Source organism: Mustela nivalis (assembly GCF_964662115.1).
Source record: "Mustela nivalis genome assembly, chromosome: 4".
Classification (NCBI taxonomy): domain Eukaryota; kingdom Metazoa; phylum Chordata; class Mammalia; order Carnivora; family Mustelidae; genus Mustela; species Mustela nivalis.
Genome location: NC_139023.1, coordinates 71,340,017 through 71,366,333, shown reverse-complemented (window position 1 = coordinate 71,366,333; position 26,317 = coordinate 71,340,017). Strand labels below are relative to the sequence as shown.

The window sequence follows — 26,317 nt, the reverse complement described above, 5'->3', positions numbered from 1 at the left end:
GTGGGAGCTCTGGATCCGGGCAGAATTTGGTGAGAATTTGGTGGCAGCTGGTCTGGGTGTCCCATGGATTGGCGTAAGGAGAGATCGCAATCTGTGAGATCCATTGATTGGTTGGCTAAGCAAATGATCAAGGGAAAGGAAGATTAAAAATGTTAACGATGGCCTTAGCACGTGAAGGGCAGGAGGAGAGAGGAGCTCCCACCATCGTGGTTAAGAGAACAGCCTAGAGCCCAACCTATACTCTGCCTCTACTACTTCCATGACTACTACTTAATTGCAAGTTACTTAACATCTCTGTGCCTCAGTTTTCCCTTCTGTAAAAGATTAATAGCAGTACTCATATAATATGGCTGTTAAGAATTAGCATCTAAACATTTAAAACTGCCTTATAAACTCTACATGAATGTATCTCTATAGAACTTTTCCCATACCCACCACTTGAGAATACTCTAAATTCATGCAAATTAAAAATTAACTTATTTACTTAAAGAGACTAACCTCCCTTCTTCTCCAAAGAAAATAAACCAAACCTGTGTTGCAGATGAGGCAGATACTGTGGGTGGACAGCCCAAATGTCACTTCTCCTTTCTTTCTTGCTGGGAAACCCCATCTTTGTTTGGTCCACTCACTCCTCTCAGCCCTATGCTTCCCTCAGACAATCATGGCATCCCCATGGCCCTTGCAAGTGATTTGTTTAGGTTATCTCAGTGGTAGAGAGAAGAGACTTTCCTTTTCACCCACCAGATGCTGGCTGTGATGTCTGGAACTGCAACAGCCATGCTGTGACTGTGAGGTGGGTGGGCCCCTGAGGATAAGTCTGACAAGCTAAGAATTACAGACTGGAAAGATAGAAAGGACCTGGCTGAGCTGCTGAATTAACACCTCCAGGGTCACCCAACAGCATCTTATTATGTGAGGGTCTTATTACGTGGGGTAATAAGTCTCCTTTATCGCTTAAGCCATACTGAGTTGGGTTTTTATGTGTCTTGAAGCTGGAAGCATTCTGATACTTGAAGTAAAAATTTAATAGCAAGCTAGATAAATCCATTCATCTTTTTTCTATGTATACTATAAGAAGCGAAGCTCTAATTTCAAAACCATGGTTTCTGGTTTTCACAAAGAAACCAAATTTTAAGAAAAACATATACCAATATACTGTTGTAGAGTTAGCATTATGTTTTTACATAAAAGGCAACAGTTTTTTAAAATCGTTTTGGGGCAAAACTTTATTGAACCACCCCAAATGCTGAGCTGAAGTGAAATGTTGAGCACAGGGGTGCCTGGGTGGCTCAGTCGGTTAACCATCTGCCTTCTGCTCAGGTCATGATCCCAGGGTTCTGGGATGGAGCCCCACTCCATACCATCGGGCTCCCTGCTCAGTGGGGAGCCTGCTTCTCCCTCTCATTCTGCTGCTCCCCTGCTGGTGCTTTCTTGCTGTCTCTCTCTCAAATAAATAAAATTTTAAAAAAAGAATAAATGTCAAGCATAGCATAAAGTCCTTCTGAATGACTTACCTAATTCTGGATATGGTCACTGAAGTAATTTCAAGTGTAATATGAACCAGCAGGCAGAATAATCTGGAACATTAAAACCTCAAGGCAGACATTTAGTGAGAAGTATATGTGGGATGACCACCGAGACTAAAATACTTTGGTCTCCATCTTCCTCCCCTTACCTTACTCTACCACCCTTGACTCCACACCAAGTTTAATACCCAGGAAGTTGCCTGATCTTTCACTTTTGAGATTTTAGCTTCTCAGACTTACCCAATTTGCATTAGAATTTTAATCTCGTCCCCGTTTCTTCCGCAAGGAGGAAGAATACTAATATTATGGGTCAGTGGGTGAAACTCTGTCTTAAAGATCCAGACACAATGTGTCCCTGTCTGAGTGATGAAGCTGATCAGGGTGAGTCTGGATTTAGTTCTCTTATCTGCTTCCCTTTCCTTCCTTGGGTGGAAGGAAGTATGAGCAAATCAAAGACTGCTCAACAAAGGGAGGGAAGATAAAGCCAGAGGTCTCACAGCCCACTTCGGTTTGATGCCTAACTGCGTCTCCCTTAGTAATGCCCCACTTACCAGAAACCACTGTTTTGGGTCCCTGGGCACAAGGGATCGCTGATACAAAGCACTATTTTTATGTGTGTGTCATTGGCTTTTGTCCTTTAGGAGTGTCATAGTAGTGAGTTTGGGAATGTGAGCTGTGATTTGGGGAGGAACAAGGGATTCCTGGTTTCCTGAGCTCAAAGCTGTCCTGAGAAGGCCCAAGTCTACCACATCTAATAAAATTCCTATTATTTTCCTTACACCGTGCACTGAAGAGTCCCGTCCTTCAGCTATTTCCCGATCATTTCATCTATATTTAATGCCCTTAATATTAATGTAATTAACTAGACTTTGGGTTGATGTTGAGGATTCTTCTGGATTCGTAGGTGTATGTGAAGTCAGGCTAAATAAATAAACCTCCTAGCCATTCCACACCCCTCCTCTCTGCTCCTCTCTTCTTGTGCTTTGAAAACGGTAAATGGCTGATAACATTTTAAAACAACTCGAAATGTAAAGTTGGCTTAGTAATTTAAACACGTAGGTAGGCATGTCATAATGGGGTTCCTAGGTGGTTAAGTGCCCGTCTTAGGCTCAGGTCATGATCTCAGGGTTCTGGGATGGAGCCCCAAGTCAGGTTCCCCTCTCAGCCAGGAGTCTGCTTCTCCTCCTACCTCCTCCCACCCCCGCTCTTGCTCCCTGTCTCTCTCAAATAAATAAATAAATAAATAAATCTTTTAAAAAATATATTAAAAAAAAGAAAAAGAAAAAGAAGAAAGTTACTATCTTTCTGCCCTCAGTGACCAAAGGAAGACAATGAGAGATGATTGTATATTTTGTTTAATACTTGCATTGTTTCTATAGCGCAATTATAGCAATCTTTAAATTTACTTTTCATTACAAATATTTGTCAAGTTTTGTTTCAGAAACATTTTTCCTACTCTCTTGCACATGCACCCAGACACACTACAAAAAAACTCATTCATAACACAGTAAGGGCAAACATTATTCATGTAAACATCTTTCATTAATTTCCCATAATTTAAAAAAATCATAGAATTATAGATATTTGAATAAGGCTCATAGATTTAGTTCAAATTCCACAAAGACCAATCTTTTGTTAACTGTGATGGGGTTAACTTTTGCTCTCAATAAATGATGAAAGCATACCCCTAGGTTCCAATCCTTAAACATACCTCACAACCTAATGAACACGTTTTAGGATAAAAAGAGAACATAGAAAACCCAGGAGGAAAACTTTTGAAGGAGGGAGCTCAGCCCATGAACCTAACTTCTTCCATGATAAGCGAGCATCACACATCCCTGTGGTTTCCCAACACAAGAATCAAGGTTAATTACAGTAACCCAAAATATAACCAAATCGCTATGATAAGATACATTGGCATGTGTGTACATATTGCTAGTAGACACAGTGAAAATTTTGTCATATTTATCATTTCGTATATCCAGGACCAAAGCAGAGGGGGAAAAAAACCACAAAAACAACCCACTCAAGTTGAATACCATTATAAAGGAGTGTTCTAGTAACGTAAGAGTCAGGAGAGTTGGGAGGTATGTCCCAGAGATGTGATTGGTCTTGATATTAAAACGACTTCTAACAACAGTGTGTAAAGTCACAGACAGAGGAAGCAAGGATTTGCGTTATCCGAGGACGTCTCTCTCTGGATGGAAGTTTGGTGCTTGGGTGCATAGTCTCCCAGAGCCGAGACAGGAAATGGACTGTGCTGAGAAATGGGCCCCTTGCCAGCTGCCCCCTCCTCCTTCCTCTCTGTGAGGTGGAGGCGAGGATGGCTGGCAAAACCGTGAAGTTCCACCCTGGGGCTGGAACCCCAACTCCACTGAGGGCAGCCTCCCTGACACGTGTGACTAGGCAGTAAGGGTGGCGGTTGATGGTGGCCAGAAAACCCAGCTCTGAGGTTCACGTGGCCATATCTGGCTTCGGATTCTGCTGCCCTGCAAAGAAATTGTGCTCTGGATAACTGCACCAGTGTCTCTAATGCCTCTAATTCACTCGCAGGCCCTCAGAGGCCAGGAGTGACGTCACTTAAAGGTAGACACACCTCCATGAGCACCTAACTTACACCAGGAAGCGGCTGAGGCACTGGGGAAGCCTACGAGCTCTCTCCATGTCAGATGCAACCACACAGGGAAGTTGCCGTGAGTCAGAGTTATTTGTAGGCTTTTGATTTTTTAAAAATCAAAATTGATCTGCATTGTATCTCGATAGACTCAGAGGATTCTCACCAAAAATTTTGTAATTTGTTTAAATAGCACTGGAATAATTCAACTTCATTTAAATATATTCATTCTACCATGAAAATATTTCATACAAACATCTATTTACATACAAACACATTAAAATTTGTGAAAAGGGTTTCTTTCCACCCCTGTGGTTGTATGGCTTGAAATAGTTTCATTGCTTTGAATATGTATGCACACATTTGGCAAAATAAAACTATCACAATTTAGTATTTCTTTTTTTTTAAATAAAAAAGTGACACCAAGGCTCCAAATTCCTGAAGGGAAAGAGCAAAGAAAAAAAAAAACAAGGTACCTCAAGTAGATGTAAATTTAAAGTATTTTGTGAACCTTTGATCTGCGGCAAATAAACATTACACCTATCAGTCTTGCAACATAGTTTTGCTTGTTTTTCTAAAAGAAAAGATGTCTGGATTCTAAATCACTACTCTTAAGACAGAAACTTGAGGCAACGGTTTTTAAAACAAGGCGAAACAGAAAACTCTACCTTCTTGGAAGATCTTAAATGCACTTTGCAGTGAGTGATTTAAAATTTTATATATTAAAGGAAAGTTTCTAAAGTGCCACATACTGTCTCACTGAGAAGGCAACCCTTGAATTCACTGTTCACAGTTAGTGCCATCTTAATGGTCACAATTAAACGTTGTCAATGGTGACACTTGCCTCCACGTCAGCCTCTCCAGGCTGTGCGATAAGGAAATCCTTTTTCAAGTGGGAAAAACCTCTGGGAGGCAAATACATTTAACGATATGCCCCAGACAGGTTCAAAGAGGTCTCGAAAAGCGAATTTCCTTCTTCGTTTCTCAGGAAGACCAGGGACGAAGCAGGATAAAACAAGAATAGGTACTACGGAACTCAAGTCTTCCCTGCCTGTTGCCTCTTCGTCTCCTCTTTGCTTTGGGTCAGAAATTCAGTCCTCACAGCGATTCTGTCCGGCCGTCCAAATGTCCACGTGGGGACATACTCCTCCAGATTAGTTCCTATTCCTAACTCTAACACAAGAGAATATTTTGTCACAGAGAAGCTGCTAAGGAAAGACCTAGTCATGCAGGGGTGGGGAGGAGACAGCTCTGAGTGAACCTCCTCAAGACCATGGCGTCACGCGCAGGGGCCAGGTGTGTTTTGGGAGAGCACGAGGTTACTTCTTTATTCCCCACCACATGGAATCTTCCGCGGTTCTGCTGTGATCACCGCGCCCATAAAACTGTCAGATTCGGCTGCTTCCTGACACGTTTCCTTCCACGGTGGATGTAAAGATTCGGTAGAGAAATAAAACCAGGAGAAACCCTTCCTCACCAGTAAATTCCTTATGGAACCTCACCCCACCGCGACTTCTTCACCTACCTGCGGAACACAGTGAATGGCGAGGCCCCCTCGGGATTCTACTCTGTGACAAAGTCTTCCATTTGGGAGTGGGGGAGGCGTGAGAGGGGGTAGCAGGAGCCACAAAGCCAGGCAGAGACAAGGAGTGAAGGCACAGAGGTACACACCAAGGGCCTCAAAATGGGGAGGGAGAGGATGGAAAAGAGCAAGAGATCCGCGGGACAGGGACATCCAGGCATTCCCACAGACGAGAGACAGGATGGGAAGAAGTGGAACAGGAGAGAGAAGGCCCAGAAGATGCAGGAAGAGAGGAGGGAGACAGACAGACGGGCTCAGCGTGGGTGTGGTGTTTCCTCTGATTTGTCTGAAGGTCACAGACACACTGCTGGGTTTTAAACCTAGTGCTGTCCTTCAATACCTAATTTGAAAAATGGATTTGATGGTTAGTTACTACTTACGACTCTTCAATCCCTTACATCAAAAGAAAGAAAGGAAAAAAGAAAGATTCCATTTGAGTGGGGAATAATCCGAGTAACCCATGAGGACAGAAATCACACCCGTCCTGCAGCCTCAACAAGAATGGTTATCACCACCAGGAATGAAATCCTTCAAAGCGAAACTGTGTTGGAAGTGTTGGAAGTGTGGCCGGCTCCACCCTGACCTTGCTCGGGGACCTGGCTCCAACACCCAAATGCGGGGGCTCCTTCAACACATCTTTCTCCTGAAGACAGTCGCTCACTTTGGGACGCATTTGAATTAAAGCACCCATCAGAATACAAGTCCCGAGACTGCCCATCGGTCACAGTTTGCAGAACGGTCTCTCTCTACAGAATAGAAGCAATCCTATCCTTGGGCATTATCATCTAAAAACCCTACCTGTGTTCCCCTTGCGGAAGATCCTTCTGGCAGCCCTGACAACTTCTCACGTGGGGAACATCGGCTTACCCCCACCCCACCCCCCGGAGACCACTGCCGGCTAGCCGTACACCTTGCACTGGCCACGTGCACTGGCACCACCAGGGGAGGAGGGAAGCTCCGGGAAGCTGGGCCCTGCAGAGGACAGAAGGGCCCCTTCTGTCACGGTCTTCAAGGGCTGAATCCCGTGCTCAGGGGCCGCCTGAATGGAGAACTGTGAGCAGCCCTGGGTCAAACACTTTTGTGGAATTCTTTCTAAGAGCAATGCGTACGGGCCAAGAAACAACAAAAACTTCCTTCCTGCCCGTTTCTTTACTCTTCTCGCTGCCAGCCAGCGACTTCTGCTCAGCCAGAGCTCCCAATCGGCTGTGGCTTGAAAGCTTTTCGCTTTCAAGCCCAGACTGGCTCAGGCAACAGGTGCCGCCAGGGCAGCGGCCGCTCTCCAACCACTTCCGGCAGCCTTGTTGAGGCCTCTGAAGACGACACAGCTATCGCCTGGGGGTGAGGGCACTAACGAAAGCCCCAAACTCGCAGAATTCACTCAGAGCCATCCCAGGTCCATTATACACCTAATCAGCTAAACTAAAAAACAGGGGTTCTCGCCTTAATTCTGCAGTAGTGATTACACGTGGCTTGCAAAATGGCTGAAATGCTATTGATATCGTTGCTTTGAAACTATACAGGTGTTACTCTTAATTCACAATGCTTTGAAGCAGGTAAGTGCTTTGAAAATACAACAATGAAGAGTTGTAGCATTAAGGTTTGATTTGCACCTAGTGATCGGTATGTCTCTCCTAACAGTAGCAATTGAAAAAAAAAAAACCTCAGCTTTAGAATTCCACATTAGAATTCTAGGTTGTTGTTTGACTTCTGAATTCAATGCACTGTGCCACAAGCCAGACTGCTCTATGTTATGTACATTTAATGTGTACCCGAGGAGAAGAAATTACTAGCACTATTGAAGAGATTGCAAAATTGCCACAGTTACTGCTTAGAAATACTAATTTCCCTCTCTCTTTTCTTAAAGTATATATTACAACTCTCCCATAACTTAATGCGAACGAAGTAAATTCATTTCTTCTCACATCTTAAAGCAAAGGTATCTTTGTTTACATGCGAGAGTAATAGTTCTAGAATAATACCCTGGCCCTATGAGCCAGTTCTTTATATTAGGATGTGATAATGAAACAATGATATAGAAAGAACCAGAGAGACCTACGCACTGGCACTGACACGAAATCCATTTGGAAGTTTTTTCTCTTGTAAAAGATATCTAAGATAGAGAATGGGACTGACGGGTGAAATGACTCAAAAAAGTGGGATTCTGTTCGCTAGGGGGTTAAAAAAACCAAAGCCATTCTATTGCAAGATACAGATCAAAGGTTAAAAGGCAAATTATACTACATTTAGAGAATAAAAATGTAGTAATTCTCTATCCTCCCTACGGCCCGTATGCAAGTGCGAACACACACTTTATGTTGGCCATAGGAAAAAACCTCATGGAAAAACCACAGACTACGAATGACTGAAAAGCCCCCTTTCCCTTTTCCAGTCTAATCATTTGGCATCTCTGAATGTGGTCCAGATTTAGGCTTGAACCACCCAAGAGTGTCATGCTGTCTGTGTCAAGTGTGCGACAATACCTCTCAGTAGGACGTTGTTGCAAGGCTAGCTAATTTTAAATCTGGTATGAGTAATACAGTCAAACCTAGTTAGTATGCGAGAAAGTCGTTGCTAACGCGGAGTGAGAGGATGTGATGTCACAGCATGAGCAGTCCCTGGTTGTCCCGTTGTCGGAAAACGTAGTGCATAGATCCAAGTTTCTATTCCAGGTCTCGGAAGCTCAGGGCTGAGCCTTTCACTTCTGCTGGGCGGCCTGGAAGGCCTTCAGCTCCACCTGGTACCACTCCGGGGCTTCAGGCCCGCTCTTCCCCGGGGGGCTGTGGTCGTAGCCGTAGGCCACGGTGAGCTCCTCCTCGGCCTCCACGGCTCGGAGCGTGCGGATGCATTTGATGGGCCCGAAACGGGGGTGGACAAACCTGGACATCAAGATGCACATGGTCATTCCTGGGGCGGATCGGGAGCTTAGAAGCAAAGCCTGCGGGGGGTTGCGGGGTGGTGAGGGGGCAGGACTTGCCCAGGAGCTCTCCCCTGGCCACCCCGGGGTAGGTTCGCAAGCGTGGCCAGCAGCAGACATCCTTCCTGCTGCTAGACATGCTATGCTGCTAGACCTGCTGACTCGGTGTCTGCATTTTAACAACTCCCCCAGGTGATTCACACGCACGTTCAAGTTTAAAAAGCACGGCTCCATCTTCCTCTTTGAGCATATCTGGCACTCTATTTATAAACCAACAACATGGGCAACAACAAAAAACCTGGACTTAACGAGAAATTGGATGTAGCCTGGCCAGGAGGCGTTTCAGTCCCCCTGGCCGGTGGTGGCCTCAGGTTACTGGCAGCGCCTTGTGGACAAGGCTTCACTTGGGCACTGTGCAAGGTGTAAGGAAGGGCCCCGTGGGCTTTCCTATGTCGAAAAACTGGATTCCACCCTGTACAGACAGAGGAAGTATTGTTTTCTAGCACCAAAGTAGATGAAGACTTCTTTCCAGGAGCGAAGCCGAGACCTCTCTGCCAGCCTGCTTTCTAACTATTTCCCCATGAAGCATCTTGTGAAGGGAGCGTCTTGGAACCCGAGGCAGGGCTAACACTCTCAACTGTGTTCCTATGCCAGAGGCTCCCAATCTGGTTCACCCCTCCAGCCCCTTTAGGAGACGGGGACACAGGTAAGGAATAGATTTAGCTCACCTAACAGCTTCTGAAACCCAGAAGGGAAATACATAAGTCATGGCCAGAAAAGAAATTCACTTTATATGCATCTGGTCAAATCAGTCTCATTCATTTATAGTCACATTTTGAGCAAAGGATATTGAGACGCCACAGGAAGAAGCTTCCAGGCCCTAGGTGAGATCGGGATACAGGGCGTGACAGGAAGTACCTGGCTGGTTCTCTCTATGGGTGGTGGGGAAAGAGTGTGCCTGTGGTTTAGGAACACCTTCTATGTGGAAGATGAAGGAACAAGCTCACCCCCCCACTCCAAGGGGCCTCCATGTCCACCCCCCTTGGGTGTCATCTTTCCTGGAAAGCACACTTGACCTGGGGTCAGAGACCTTGGCCTGAGTCCTGGTTCTGCACATTATTCCTGCCCCCTCTCAGAAAGCCCACTTCTGTATGTCTGACTCTCACCTTCCTCATCTACAGATTCACTAATACTAGCAATCCTAATGGTGTAAGAGTTGTCAGGGTGACAAAACAAGGTTCCCTATACAAAGCACCTCACGGGGCTGGGCACAAAGTGAGCTGCTGCCAGTGATGGGGTGAGCACGTCTGTGTGTGTGTGTGTGTGCACTGGTGCAGAATTCTCATACTGTGCTCCATCACAGACACCCCTGCACCAGGGATCTGGGAAGTCCTTATTAAAACTTGGGGCACCCAGGTGGCTCAGTTGGTTGGGCATCTGGCTCTTGGTTTTGGCTCATATCATGAGATCTCGGGGGCCTGGGATCGCACCCCATATGGGGCTCCCCACACAGCGGAGGGACCGCTTGTCTCTCCCTCTTTCCCAGCTCGTGCTCTCTCTTTCCAATAAATAAATATATCTTTAAAAAAATAATACAATCATGGGGTGCCTGGGTGGCTCAGTGGGTTAAGCCTCTGCCTTTGTCTCAGGTCATGATCCCAGAGTCCTGGGATCCAGCCCCACATCAGGCTCTCTGCTCAGCAGGGAGCCTGCTCCCCTTCCTCTCTCTCTCTCTCTCTGCCTACTTGGGATCTCTGTCTGTCAAATAAATAAACTCTTCAAAAAATAATACAATCACAACTCTGTCTCTAAATTAAAATATTGCATTAAAAAATAATATCCTTGAAGCGGAGCTCCAGCTAAACTTCTTATGCACTGACAGAATTCCCTGAGAAGCCCAGGACTTCTGGTACAATCCTCTTTTACTTTCATTTTTCCGCTTACTATCATTTTCAGAGGGTAGAAAAAGGACAGACTGAAAAGAAGGCCCTCCATTTCAGGTGCCGATTCTCCCAGGTGGCACGGGGGCACAGTGCTTAGGGACACTTAGTCGCTGTGGCTGGGAGCTCCGCGGTTCCGGTCTGTGATGGGGGGCAGGGAGGACAGGACCAGAGGCTGCCCCGCGGGAGATCCTGGGAGGCCTGAGTGAGAGAACTCAGGAGAAGCCATTAGTCGGACACAGGCCTAAAGGTCCCAGTGCATGCCAGCAGCACGATGAGGGGTCAAAGCAAACCTCTGCCCCCCAGTGCTTTGGACCCTTGTGACATATCACCGCTATGGACGATGAGGGCAGTAGTGCGTGTCTGCTTGTCCATTGGATTTTGTAGCAGACTACTGCTCATACCGGGATATTGTTTTGCCGATGTTAAAGTGTGCAGAATGATACCAATAATTCAAGAAGCAAATGAATGTCATGGATCAGTACCTGATTTTTATATTTTGCTTTTCAGGGAGTCTTCTCACTACCCCATATAACCAATTGTTTGCACTGGGCTGGAAGGAAATAACCCCAAGGAACCTGGGGACCTGATTTTGAACAACTGATTCCCTCCCTTGCTCCCATGCATCCTTCTTTTTGGTGAGAAAAACCATATCCTTGCAGCAAAATCACAGAACTCGTTTGTTTTAAAAGAGTAGTTTTTAAGTAGCATGTGTTACTGTTAGTTACCACCGCTTTAAAAGACCATTGGGAAGCTGTGTGCAAGCCTGGAACAATGCTTTGGCCTAATTCACACTGGGCACAAAAGCCTTGGATTTAATAACAGTGTCAGTTTCATTTCACATGACACATGTCCTTTGCCATCTCCACCTGCCCTTTCAACAGAAGTCGGAGCTGCAGTACTCGGTGCTGGCTGCCAAGGAGAGCAAGGCACTGCCAGGACCATTTCCAAGCCATCTCAGGGATGCGAGGAGGGACATTCAAATCCTGGCAATTTTCCTACAGATTAAATGCACATGATCGGATCCTGCTCCTGTTAACAAGCAAGAGACGGTTGGGGGTGGGGGGACTGTGAGCTTATAACTGAGCAGAAGAGGTGGCAACACAGCCACCTGGCTCCCAGGGGGAACAGGCATTTTCTGGCCAAGCTAAGGGGATCAGTGACAATGGTCCAAGGAGGGCCAACTGTACTCTTCAAGGAATAGTCAGGGATGCTTGGTTTTGGAAGGAGAACATTCAGGGGGCATAGGAAAGCTCCTGAAATATTTGTAGGGCTACAATGTCGAAGAGAGACTGGGATAGTGCATAGGGAGATATTTAGGGCAAAGGGCTGGATGTCACAGGGAAACCCATTTGGGCTTCCTAAAAAGAACATTTTAATCATCAGAGCCTGAGAGCTAATTTCATAATATCTATGTCAGTCTGTCCAGATAGCTGCCTTCGTGGATAACAGCAACCTCCCCATCAGCGGAGGTCTACAAGAAGAGGTCAGCGAGCCGCTGGAAGGGGAGGTTCAAATTCTGAGAGGTAGGACTATTTGACTTTTTAAAAGTCTTCGAAAGACAGCTTTGTTGAGATGCAACTCAACAAATGTATACCCTAAAATTCACCCACCTGAAGCATACAATTCAGGGGGTTTCAGGTGGACAACCATCACATTATCTAATTTTAGTACACTGAGCTACCCATGCTCATTAGCCATCAGCTCCATTTCCCTCCACTAGTCCACCCCCAGCCCAGGACAACCACTGATCAGTATTCTGTCTCTAAGAATTTCGCTGTAAGAGGCAAGTCATCTCACTAGACTCACCCACTATGGGATCTTATGTGACTGGCTTCTTGCACTTAGCACAGTGCAAGGCCCATCCACACTGTAACATGCCTCAGTATTTTTTTTCCTCTTTATTGTCAAGTCATGGGGACTCTGACTTAATCAGTCTTTTCCAACACCAAGAACTTGTGCTCTAGGCTTAGCATTTTCTTTTCTTCCTTCCTTTCACAAACATCAAAAAGTTCCTGAGTCTCCACAGTGCAGAATAATTTTAATGTTTCTAATCTTTCAAATAACACTATCTTTAATTTTCCAGAGTGAGACCATCTAAGGACAAAAAAGCATCCACGAACAGCAGCCAGGAAGTGTGGTTTGCAGAGCATTTCTACCCTTCCAAGCGCTTTGCCATCTCAGAGCCTACCAAGGCCAGGGAAGAGGTTGTTTAAATTCTGAGTGTCAAGTCCTAACCTCCAGGCCTCTGGGGGAGGAGCCTCAGGAACCCAGAGGGAGTGGCCTTCTCCGCGACACGCCCCCACCCGGTTGCAGGGCCCCTTTAGATGGGGTCCGGACCCACCCTGGCACTCGCTGTCATACTCACATATCATAGATGCAGTTTGGAGTGAAGGAGTGATTGGCCTTGTGTCCCAAGGAGGCACAGTACTTGGACACGTGGTTGTAGGGCTCAGGCACATCAATGACCGTTTCTTCGTCCAGGGAGAGGGTATTCCCATTAAGGGCCCAGTCTCTGCTGTCCACCTGCAGGAACAAGAAAGCGAACGTTAGAGAGGGCCTTTCTCCCCCAATCTCAGAGCACATCAGCAACATTCACTCACTGCCCCTTACGTTGCGCGGTGTGAGCACCATATGCGTGAGAAGAGCCCAAGGCACCCCTCCCCATCACGGTGCAAGAACCGTCTGTGGGCAGCTCAGCTTACTCCCTACTTACCTTTCCTCCTCTTAGGTGAAAAAAAGGACCTAAAAAGTCCCTGACAAAGACATGCAAAAATATAACCAGATGTCCCTAAGTGGTTTTTTTCTTCACTGCAGGCTACGACCTGTTACCTCTAAAGCCCTCACTGCAGGCTACGACCTGTTACCTCTAAAGCCCTCCAGCACCAAACTCAAGTTTTTACACATCCAGTTGTTTCTTCAATAGCCCAAACAAAGTGGAGTTTTAGCCACTTTGTGGGGACTCTTGCTGGGACACGTGACCCCATGTCTGCTAGCAGATTAGACCCAGCCCAGCGCCACAAAGCCCCAGACTGTCTCGTCCTTTAGAGCTCTGAGGCCCAGAGACTCCTCAGCCTACGTCACCTAGACATGTCAGCACCCTCTCCAGCCTGCTCTTTCCTGGGAGTCCTTTGCCTCCCCTCCTGCTCCAGACAGTGGCCCCTGGGCCACAAGCTGCTGGACCATCTCAGGCTGGAGAGCCTCCCCTCTCTCACCTCCCTGTCCAAGCCCGGCCCTGTGTCAGGGAAGCCTGCTGTGTGTGACTGCCTCCTGTGGTGGGATCTGGGCTCTGACCAATCCCCAGGTCCCTGGAAGTCCTACCGTGAAGAAGACGAGGCAAAAGAAGCAAGGAAGAACATCATTTGGAACCGGAACCATGAGGAATGCAAAACTGTGCTTCAAGCAGAGTCCCTCACCTTTGTGACAAGTGGGGGAACCATGGGGACAGTGTCCCCCAGTCCCAGTGTGTGCTCTCATCTACAATAGCACTCACTCTCTGCAGGCACCAACAGATTCCCTTCTTCAAACCACTGCCCCACTCCAACCCATACCCCAGCATCTGCTGATGTCAGCACAGCAGGGTTTTTTTTTTGGAGCAAATAGGATTATGTTAAACATTTTAAATATTAGAGTGCACGCGCGGAGCAGCAGAGGGAGAGGGACAAGCAGACCCCTGCTGAACAGGGAGCCCCATGTGGGGCTCAATCCTACAACCCTGAGATCATGACCTGAGCTGAAACCAAGAGTCGGAGGTTTAACTGACTGAGCCACCAGGAGCCCCTAGGATCACATTTTTATACAGACCTGTTGACTCTCAGAAGTGTACTGCCTCTCTTGACCCTAAATTACAATTACGCTGTTATTTGTATCTGATTTTCATTCAATAAATACTTACTGATTGCCTTTCATATGTCAGGCACTATTTTAGGTGTAGGGGATACAGCAGTGATGAAAGTGAAAAAAATCTTCACAGATCTTAATATTCCAGCCCTGTCATATGGTACTGATATATGGTACTTGGTACCATCTACTTTTTTTTTTTTTTTTTTTTAGATTTTATTTATTTGACAGTGATCACAAGTAGGCAGAGAAGCAGGCAGAGAGTGAGAGGGAAGCAGGCTCCCTGCAGAGCAGAGAGCCTGATGCAGGGCTTGATCCCAGAACCCTGAGATCATGACCTGAGCCAAAGGCAGAGGCTTAGCCCACTGAGCCACCCAGATACCCCGGTACCATCTACCTTATGTTGCCATTAGTTATTTTTCTTATCTCCCCAACAGAATCTAAAGATTTGTTTATTACTTTGGAGCGAAAGGGAGGAAGAGCAGAGGGCGAGGGAGGGAGAATCTCCAGCAGACTCCCCACTGAGCATGGAGCCTGACGCAGGGCTGTGTCCCATGACCCTGATGACCCCGAGCTGAAACCAAGAGTCTAGCTGACTGCACTACCCCAGCGCCCCTCCCTGACAGGATCTAAATTTCTTGGAAGGCAAGGAGGGGGCCCCATTCGTGTCCATGGCACAGCATAGTGAGTCTCGCCAGGAGACAGATTCTGCTATTTGCCAGCCCGCTTGCACTCTGCTGGTTACTGTACTTGTGACCTCGGACAAAGAGCTCACCCCGCTTCCTGGACCAGCAGCGCTGCAGACACAGAGGTCTGGCCATCACCAGGGGGTACTGTACTGTGTGCCAGACCATGGCTCAGTTTGAGGGCCTCGCCATCTTTGTATGATGGCTGTGAATGGGCAAAAACTTGATTATTTCACAGCATTTCCCTTGTAGTATTCCACAGCAGTAAGTGAAAAGGGGAAGTACATGAATGAGGGATATGAGCAATAAGTCCACATCCCATTTGTTTAATGCAAGTGGGACCAGAAAGAGACTACAAGCTGTCTCAAGCAGTCGACTTTTTTCCCTTGAGTGGATATGTAAGGCAGTTTATTGTGACGCGAAGAAGCAAAAACAAAAACATCTCAGAATTCTGGAAAATACATCAAAGATTGTATTTTAAAAGCAAGAGGTGAGGGGCGCCTTGGTGGCTCAGTGGGTTAAGCCTCTGCCTTCGGCTCAGGTCATGATCTCAGGGTCCTAGGATCGAGCCCTGCATCGGGCTCTTTGCTCAGCGGGAAACATGCTTCCCCCTCTCTGCCTCTCTGCCTACTTGTGGTCTCTGTCTGTCAAATAAATAAAATCTTAAAAAAAAAAAAAAGCAAGAGGTGATTATTCTTTAACTTTTTATTTTCGGCTTTTTGGGCAATAGAATCTTTCCTGCCTGGATACAGGTTACTGTATGACTTTTGCAAATACAGAAGTAGGGGTCCTTCTTATAAAGCCCTCTGTGCAAGATCATAAATTAATTACTGATAGAATCCAACTGGATCTCAATTTTTCAGACCCTGGGTGTAGTACAGTACAAAGCAATTGCTGTCTTCTTGATGGGCGCCATCCCACTTTCTAGAAAATAGCTGTGAAATTTAAAAGAGACCCCAGAGAGTTCCCGTGTCCCTCCTGCCGTATGAGGCTGCAGTGAGAAGAGAGCCATTCATGAACCAGGAAGTGATTTCTGACCAGACACCACATCTGCAGACACACTGATCTTGATGTCCAGCCTCCAGAACTGTGAGAAATAAATTTCTGTTGTTTACAAGCCACCCAGTGTATGGTGTTTAAAAAAAAAAAAAAAAGATTTTATTTATTTATTTGAGAGAGAGGCAGACTGCGAGAGAGACAGAGCGAGAGAGTACGCAGGGGGAGCAGCAGGCAGAGGGAGAGGGAGAAGCAGACTCCCCCTGGCCCTCTGGCAGGAAGCCTGACGTGGGTCTCGAGCGTGGGACCCTGGGATCATGACCTGAGCTGAAGGCAGGTGCTCAACCAACTGAGCCACCCAGGCACCCCAGTGTGTGCTATTTTTGCTCTAGCAAAGACAACTGCTGTAGACAGTATCTCATCAATTTTACAAAAAAAGACTGTGTATTCCTTCATACTTCTCGCAAATACTAAAAGGGGCTAACAGGAAAATTAAGGGTGTTTGAAACCAAGCCCTGTAACCAATCAAGTTGATTCTCCACTTTGACCCCACTCACCTCTTGGTGTGTAATCCGGACTCCATTATAAAAAGACATAACAGTGTTAGGTCCCACCGCTACCTTTGAAAACAGTCCTTCTCCAGCACTAGAAATGAGCGATTCAGCAACATAAACCCTAAATAGAAAAAAGGGCCAAATCACTGTCCTTTTCATTTGATATGTCACTATATCAACCACCAAAATATCAGTACCTCTAATGAATCTGAAGCATCGGTTCACAGAAATCCAGTGAGGAAGGGAGGGAGAGAGCATGAGACGTTAAACCACAGTATTTGGCACTGGAAACTGAAGAACTCGTACTCCTGTATCTTTAAGAGTGTGTTTAAAATCCTCTCTCCCATATGGGTATTATTCTACACAGCTGGCCCTTGAAAAACATGGGTGTGAGCTGCAGGCCACTTACATGCGGATTACTTACAGTACTGAAAGTGTCTTGTCTCGCTTCCTCATGACTTTTCTTTTTTTTTTTTTTTTAAGTTTTATTTTTAAGTAATCTCTCCACCACATAGGGTTCCAACTCACAACCCCAAGATTAAGGGCTACATGCTCTGCTGACTGAGCTGGACAGACACACCTCCCCCCTTGTGATTTTCTTAATAACATTTTCTTTTGTCTCTCTGACTTCACGGTGTGTAACATGTACACATACAAAATACGTGCAACTCAACTGTTTATGATATCGGCAAGCCTTCCAGTCAACAGTAGGCTCTTAGTAGCTAAGTTTTTGGGGACTCCAAAGTTACACGTGCATTTTCAACTGCACAGGGGAGGGGAAGGGGTTGGTGCCCCAACCTCTGTGTTGTTCAAGGTCTCACTGTATTCAGAAAGTGCTTGATATAAGGTTTTTTTTTTTAACTTACATTTTTAGGGACTGAGTATTTTTACCATCTTTCTGGATAAGTAAACCATTTCCAAAGTAATTAAAGCTGTACCCAAGTTTGCCAATGCCAAACAGGAGGGAAAGACTGTTTCAACTTAGCCCCAAGACAAATCTTTCACACGAAAGTTAATAAAACATATCCAATAAGCACTTTCCAACAGAAGAGTTTATCACGGGTCTAGCAACTACAGCCCCAGACCCACATCTGGCAGCTGCGCCTTTTTGTAAATGAAGTTTCATGGAACACAGCCACCCCTATTTAGTTAATGTTGTCTATTGCTGCTTTGGGGAGACAGAAGCAGAGCTGAGCAGTTGCAACAGAGACCCACAAAGCCTCAAATATGGGAAGTGTGGCTCTGTACAGAAGGAGTCTGCAAATCCCTGGATTCACAGGAAGACAGCGCTCATGACTACTGAACCACATTTAATAGGAGAGTACGTGTGTGCCTCGTCAACAGCTACATCAGTTCTCTGGGCGCTGGGCTGTAATCACTTTGGTGGAACTAGTCATCCCTAATTTGTGTTACATGGATTGTCTGCTTCTCCTGCGGACTACAGGGGACTGCATTATTGTTTCGGACTCTTTCCTCCTTCCCTATGGTAGAATTATAAGTCCCGGTACTTTGCTGCTAGACCTTGTGGTGCTCCTTTGGAGTGGGGAGACAATGTACCCCTGCCTGGATCCCTCTGGCCTTAGTCGTAGGATCTACTTTGCTACTTGAACATGGGCAGGAGGACTACATGCCAGGACTCGGGTGGTAAGACACATCGTGAATTTCTGCCAGCTTCCTTGAGTTTCTATTCATCTCCAAGGGCAGAAAATGCCCCAGGGGGGGCTGTTGCTCCTTTAGCTGGAGTCTTGGAACACAGACGTGTGAAATAGACCTGAACCCAACTTGAAATCTGGAGTCTAGCCTTGTTGAGCTGAGCCAAGAGGAGTCAAGTCGAGCCCAGTCGGAAGGAGCTGAAGCTCGGCTAACCTACAGAACCAGGAGTGTAAAATAAAATGTGCGCATTCATAAACCACTGTGAGTTTTGAGGGCATCCTTATATATCTTCATCACGACGACAGTAACAAAAAGGACCGACACACAGGATGGTTGTGCTACTGCGTTTTAGGGCTAACAAGAGACCAAACCTTTCCCTTTGTAAACAGACCAGGGCTCTGTATCAAGAAAGAGGCCATTCATTCATTGTGACATTGTGGTGTGAGCCCTGTCAGTTCGACCAGGGAAGAGGCCCATTTTTCAGATGGGAACAGGACAGGAAGTGAATGGAAGTCACGCTTTGTGAGCCATGCTTACGAAGAGCGAGGCAAAGAGAGAACTAACTATCTGCTGAGGGCTCTCTTCCTCATGAACAGGCCAGTTGCTGGGGGTAAGAATCTTGGGCTGAGTACTAGGGAAAGCCACACCCACAACGGCCAGCAGGAGTTTAGAGAAGACAGAATGGAGCGGGACTTGACACTTGGGGAGTGAGCTTATGGAATCAGAAGCCCGTCATTTGTAAGCTGGAAGCCTGTTAGGTTTCTTATAGTCTTTCCTTCACTGCTGTTCTCCCTTCGTAAATCAAGAAATTGTCTAGCGTTCGAGATCCCCTGTGGCTGGGCTGAGCAAAGGAGGCATTCTGGTTCCTGCCCAGGTCAGAGGTTTAAGGAGTCTGAAATGCTCCCCTAGAGGCCAGCATGTGGCTGCAGCATCAACTGTACCAGGGCCTCAAGAAAGGGGACATCAGGCTTAGAGGGCTCTCTAGACGTAGATGTTTCCTCTGGGACTGACCCACGGCCGTTCCGTGCTTTCTGGGTGGAGAAACTCTCTCACAGGATTCCATACAAGCATAAAAACACTCTTCCTTGGACTCTATGAATATTTTCTTCTGCTCAGAGGGCTACAAAGGAGGGTTGGTTCCCACCACGAGGGTTATTTAACTTCCTGTAAACAATGCCTTTCAAACCACAAGGAAAAAAGTTACCTCTCTGATTCATATGGATCTGGAAGAAGAGCACGGGTCGAAATGCAGGATGACGTCGATTTGTCAAAGTGGTACACTGAACCTGAAAAGCAAGTGAAAATCTCAATCTAGAGATGACCAAGTTAGGGAAGAGCTTTCAAAGCAGGAGTTAAATAACGAAAACTGTTATTCAAGTTACATCGACTAGGATAAACTCTTCAATATAAACGCATGGTCTTGAGATTTGCATTTGAGTTTATTTTTAGGTCTTAGTGAACAGCCCTCAGACTTATCTCTTAAAATCCCATTTTTGGCCTTTAAATTTTCTTTCTTCACATGGTTTACAAAGTGCTTAAGGGCTACATGCTCTGCTGACTGAGCTGGACAGACACACAAAGCCTCAAATATGGGAAGTGTGGCTTCCCATATTAAAAATTAAAATTTTTTTTTAATTTTTTATATATTTATTTGACAGAGAGAGAGAGATCACAAATAGACAGAGAGGCAGGCAGAGAGAAGGGAGAAGCAGGCCCCCTACCAGGCAGAGCGCCCAATGTGGGGCTCGATCCCAGGACCCTGAGATCATGACCCAAGCTGAAGGCAGAGACCCAACCCACTGAGCCACCCAGGTACCCCACAATTAAAAAATTTTAATCAAGAACCTGCTTTGTCATGAAATTTTGAGATCTCTCTGGTCAGATCGGGTTGGATGATGGTTTTAGAGTTTTCTTTGGTTTTCTTCCTACTAGACACCCTTCTGTAGATTCCAACCACCCAGCCCTGGCAATTGTCCCCTTCACTAAAAATAAACATTTGCCTCCCCAGAATTAAGAACAGAACTGCTTTTGATAAGGCAAAAACAAAGTCTTCTTATTTCTATAAAGGTAGTTCAGAAGCCAGTCAGTAATTTATTCCAGAAACTAAGGCACACAACTGTTCTAGAATTAACACTGGTTCTCTGCAAAGGATTAGCCTCCGAGAATCTTCCCAGAGCACAATGAAGATATCCGTGCTCTAATCCCGGGAACCTTCCCGGTGGCAGATGGAATCAGGAGACAGGCCCCTGCTTGGAGACCCTGCTGGACACAGAGACAGCTTTTCCCTGATGCCTTCCCTCTCTGTGCCCCTGGCCAGTGCCTCCTTGTGGCCAACCCCAGACAGAAGCCAACGCATAAGAGCCTAGGAAATGTGGCCTGCAAGGGGCAGAAGCCCCCCACCATAAAAGCAGGGCAGCAGAAGGCCGAGAAATGCATTGGGGGCCAACTGGTAACGGACCAACGCATAATCCATTAAAGGAAGTCAGCTGACAAAAGAAACAACCCACATTTTTAAATGAAACTTTTCTGTGAAATACTTGTTCTACTGTGAAGAAAATCTCTGAACTCCCCCTTTCCTTCCTTAAACTAAAGCTGTCATCACAAAGGTCCCATGTGCCAGCTATACGGAAAGCCCCACGTTAGGGATGGGGCAGAGGCAAACGGGAAAAGCATCCCCGGCTGCTTTCAAGGGGCTGATGCTGTCTTTTCCAACACACCCTGTCCCTTCCTGTTTTTCTGCCACTGGCCAATGCTCCGGGCCAATGGAGCATACCTTTTATGTTTCCTCCTCTCCTCTGTAATTTACACCACGTCCTTTGACCAGAATCCATTCATTCCCTTGACCGGCATTAATTCTAAGGGGCAAGCCAAGCCTTAGGATGGCACAGGAATTACCAGAAAAAGGAGTTCCTTTGTGGAGAAGGTGAAGAGATGAGGCAAGAAGAAAACCCAGTGTGAGCCCACCATGACCAGTTCTCAGGAAAATAACTCTCTGAGATTATCATCCTCACTTCCCAAAATCTGTCGCTTACTCACACCAAGAGGAATGCAAAGAGAACAATAACTTCTCTTATGCTGTTGTATACTTGGTGCCAATAGCTGTGTTTTATAATGAAGAAACAGATTCCAAAGGGATACATAACTTGCCCAAGACCTTACTATGGTAAATGTTAACACTGAAACCCAAACCAGGTGACTCTCAAGTTCACGGCTTTTACTGCTAAAACACGCTACCACTTCTGAAGTTTTAAAATGGGCATCACCCATTGGGACCCTCCCCTGGCCCAGAGCCCCTCACTTCTAAACACGGTAGCACTGTCTCCGTTCAGAACTCATGTGAAGAGCACAGAGAGTAGAATCTGAAGTGCGAAGATTACTGTTTCACTTGAAAAAAAAAAAATCTTTTCATTTTGGAAGGCTTTTAAACTTATAGAGAAGTTGAAAAGATAGTACAGGGCACCCCAATATTCCTCACAGTTTCTTGTAATGATAACTCCTTAAGTTACATGGTATGTTTGTCCAAATTAAGAAACCAACATAGCTATGTTACTATTAACTAAGCTTCAGACTTTTTTCAGATTTCACCAGTTTTTCCACTAATGCCTTCTTTCCGTTCCAGGATCCAATCCAAAATCCCTCACTGCATTTAGGCTGCCTCAATTTTAACTTCAAAAAAACAAAACCCGAGACATTTAAAACAACCAAGTTGGACCTAAGTGTAAATGCTAGATTTCCTATTTTTGGACATTCTCCTCTGGAGATTCTCCTTTGGATCAAAGAGCTAAATATTATTTAGAATGATTAATGCATAGATTTATTCTCTTCTCTCCTTCTTTTCTCTGTATAACCTAATTTAGGATTAGACACACAGGCTTATCTTGCTTTCAAGGAATCAGACCAATTTAAACAGATTTTGTTTGTTATGCTACCCAAAATACAAAATCCTGGTTTTTCTCCTTGTTTTTTTTTTTTCTCCCAGACTTTCTACAGTAAATAATTTTATACTTAGAAAAAAAATGCTTAGTATACCATACTGTATTTCTAAAAGGAAATAGGATTTTGTTCTAATATGGATTCCACCGGACTCACTCATGTATCCATCATGTGCCCCGTGGAGATACTGGGCTCTGAAGGAGGCAGGGGATACCAACATGGATTTATCTTTCCCAATCAGAGCTCAGGCTGAATCAGTTTTACAATTTGTAACAACCCAGAGATTTACCTAATTTGATTCTTTAATATCATTAAGCTGTATTTCAATTTTTTCTAAGATCTAACCTTTTGAAATTCACCAAATTTCTATCATCTCTTTGCTTCTTCCCTATCTCAGAATTATACAGCTATGCCTTTATCCTGACTTTTTAGCACCTGCTACTGAAACGCATGGCATCTATTTCCCCATCTCATTGTTATTTGGCTTGGCTGTGTGATCTGTTTTATGCAGTGAAACGTAGGTGAACGTGACATGGTGTCCATTCCAAGCTAAGCTTTCAGAAGCAGCACAGGTGTCTACTCATACACTGGCTTCCTGGGACCCACCTGGGAAAATCTTGACCCAGGTCACCAAAGTCCCTTCAGACTGGGCCCCAAAATTAAGACGTATAAGGCATAATAAGATAAGAAGCCTCAAGTCCAGCCATGTCCAGCCCAGCCCAGCCCAGTCTAGACCAGCTATAGTTCAGCTTGCCAGCCGACCTGTATGTGAGGTATTGACATGTCTGTTATGCAGCAAGGCTGATTAATACATGAATCAAGTGGTCTAGACAAAGAAATTCATTTCTCTCAAATATGCCCTAACAACCTGCTTTGGAATTAGAGCAACTCATCTGAAGCAGATCCGACTTACTTCCTGGCACCAGCTCAAAGTGAGGTCTTCCTTCTTCAGTGGACATAAGGGTAGCCAGTTTTCCCTCTATCATCTCTCCATCAATGAATTTTCCATAAAGGGCTGTCCTCTCATCAGGGTACACATAGGCTATCTTCTCTCCAGTCATCTCCCCGTCTTCATTTACTTCTCCCACAAGGCTGCCTCCATCCTGACAGGAGAAACCAAAAGCCAGAAAACATTATATGTAGTATTTATCCACAGGACATGACTTCAAGGAATTTTTCTTGCGTACTGCCATCATTGATAGTGCTCACATGACAGTTGAAGAGCTCAAAGCTCAAAGTGAGTGAGAAAAACATGATGCATACCTCCCCAGCTAGCCCTATACAAATAAACTGCTAGAAGTTACACACACAGAAGCACAGAAGCCCGATTTAGGGAGTCAGAGACCGAGCCCCACTTTTTAATCCTGACAAGTTATCAACACTCTATTTTGGTTCATTATCTAAGAAGCAAGTGCACTGTACTTGTAATATTAGTTACAAAATATTAAAGGAGGTGTAACTATGTGTTAAACCACACCCAACATCATGAGGAGCTAGAGCAAGATGGTTTTACCTGCTGTTCATACCATCTCATTTCTCCATGTGGAATTTTTGGATTTTAGGTCCATTAGGAAAATCTTTAGTTCAAATGTATCTAAGAGTTAATTTAGTGAATGTGAGTAAAGAGTGTTGTCTGCATGTCCTAGGAGATAAACAAAAGGACTGTGGTCACTGCTGTTTTGAGAATCCTACACTGTCACTTTCTATGGTATTACAAGGAAAAGGGAAAAAAAATCAACTAAATTTGATTCCCTCCCCCATCACCTCTTTCTTCCCACTTTCCTTTCTTTACTGCCCCCTTCTGTCTCCTTCCAGGAGAGAAGCCAGTTGTATTTTCTGCTTAACTGTCGCTTGCTTGCATTCCTAAGAGTCATTAAATACTTTAGGGCACAGGCTCTGATATAACTGTGCATCCTGGTAAGTGCTAGGGACACAGTAGGCGACCCATAAATGCTTTTAACTGAACTGGGATTACCAGTTCAATAATCTAATAAATAAGCTAATACACTATCAAAAAATTATTGAATCTAGGGTCCAAGCGAATTTCCTTTTTTCCTCCCCATGCAGAGGTCTTTATGGTATAACTGAAAATCTGAGACCTATGTGGGTTCAATATAACAACAGTAATGCCACGACATCTTCTAAAAGCTTGGTTATTTCTCCAACTCAAATTTCTAGAAACAGCTACTCAAAGTCAGTGGTGTAGGATGGCTTCTGAGTGATCTCAAATGCTGCTTACTGAGAGAGGGCAGGAATAAATAACACCAGGTCCATGATTTCTACAGCTCACCACAGTCTAATTGCTCTTTGAAGAAAAAGGGTCATGAATTTTAAAATGAACCACAGCACTTTCATAGAAAGAAAAACATTTGGCAGCATTTTTAACGCATAGAAAGTGCATTAGAGCTATCTAATTGCTCTCTTCCCAGAGTTAATTCTTAATAAGCCAGCATAAATGGGATGATACTTTCTGTAAGATCTGCCTTCAGGCTTTCAGTGGTGATTACTGAGCTGAAGGGTGTTAGCACACTTGTGCTCCTAACACGCCATAACTAACATAAGCCACTGTCACTCCTTATTAGTGCAGAATTCTGTCTTTCTAGGCTCTCACTTTTTTTTTTTCCTTAAGTACTTTAAACTTCTGGTCAGGGAGGTGGTGAATGTATTTGTCTAGTATGATAAAGCAGAGATTCTTCTTTTATTTTCAAAAGAAGGTATACGTTTTAAAAACAGATTATTCATTTTTTTTGAGAGAGACAGAGATAGAGAGAGCACAAGCAGTGGGAGCTTCAGGCAGAGGGAGAAGCAGGTTCTCTGCTGAGCAGATGTGGCGCCTGATCGTGACCCTGGGATCACGACCTGAGCCGAGGGCAGACACTTAACTGACTGAGCCACCCAAGCGACATCGCTGTTCCAAGGTGAAAATTTGAAGGACATAAGCTGTCCTGAGAGTAAGCTTATAAATACTGCAGGGCCAATCATGATTTTCCCTGCCTGCTCTGACTCCAGATCACAAAAACGTCCTTGTTTGCTGTGTCGGGGAGCGTCGAGCCACTCTGCTCAGTGGCTCCTCTTCACGGGAGAAGGAATCATTCATTTGATTAGTGAACAGGCAGGGTCTGACACCCAGTGACACCCATCTCTTTATTGGGTGGGGGTTAGCAGGATAAAGCCAGCTGCTCCCAGAGGTCCTGCTACCTTTTCATTCATGCTGTCCTGGCAGCTGCCGGTGCCTGCAGGCTGCACCTGTCCCCCTCTCCCGTCCTGTCCTCTCCCTGGGGAAGCTCCCTCAGGCAGGCCCTACTCCCCCCGGGGAGACCTGCAACTTTCTAGAGCACTATCTGCTGCTGGTCCAACTGTTTAGTTCACGGGGGTAAAGCAGAGAAGCCCGTTTTGACTTCAGGTCCATACCCCATCTCCAATCTGCCACTGCCATTAGAATAAACCCACCTTGATCTCTGACACCGAGAGACGCAGATGTCTCGGTTGAATCTGAATCCAGGGAGAAAAGGGGGGGTGATTAGCTCCCTCACTGCCAACAGATACCATATATAAAGCAAGTGTTATTCCAAGTTAATTTTGGATGCTCCTAACTCCCTAGTGCTTCTTCCCTAAGGCAGAGTCTCCTTTTGGCCTTTAATAAGATAATCATTAACACCAAAGGCTAAAATGTAGGCGCACCATTTAGGCGTCAAGATGCAACTACATTGAGTAGAATGGATCCATTCATCTTGGTGCATCTTTGATCTCTTCGAGAGACTTTAATTGATCATCGTTGTAAGTAAGATGGCAGGTGGGAGGAGGCTCTGGTAATCCCCATTTTGCCTCTTTCCTCTATCCAGGCTCCCACAGAGGGTTCCACATTCTCTGACTTCAGGATTCACTGTCATGTCAGCAGATCCCCGGTGCCAGGCAGCAAATGCTCCCCTGGCCTCCTCACAAGGCAACAAAAGTTTCGGTCTTCCTAAGCTGGTAAGTACCACCACCAGGTCCTTCTTCCTGCCTTAGAGGCAGTAACTGAAAGGACTTTGGATCTACTGCAGAGCCTACCAAGAAGATATGTCATTGCTTTGGGCATT

At 45.5% G+C, this 26,317-nt stretch overlaps 1 protein-coding gene across 1 annotated transcript in view; it reads right to left on the bottom strand.

Moving 5' to 3' along the window:
• Positions 1 to 2,865: 2,865 nt before the first annotated feature.
• The window catches only part of SETD7 (SET domain containing 7, histone lysine methyltransferase), a 45,833-nt gene continuing 22,381 nt past the window's right edge, over positions 2,866 to 26,317 (bottom strand). Inside the window, exons 4-8 of the mRNA XM_082728147.1 lie at positions 23,152 to 23,341; positions 19,510 to 19,591; positions 16,656 to 16,773; positions 12,945 to 13,102; positions 2,866 to 8,598 (exon numbers count right to left, since the gene is read on the bottom strand). Coding sequence (XP_082584273.1) covers positions 8,418 to 8,598; positions 12,945 to 13,102; positions 16,656 to 16,773; positions 19,510 to 19,591; positions 23,152 to 23,341 — 729 coding nt within the window. The 3' untranslated portion in view covers positions 2,866 to 8,417. The remainder of the gene's footprint in view (positions 8,599 to 12,944; positions 13,103 to 16,655; positions 16,774 to 19,509; positions 19,592 to 23,151; positions 23,342 to 26,317) is intronic.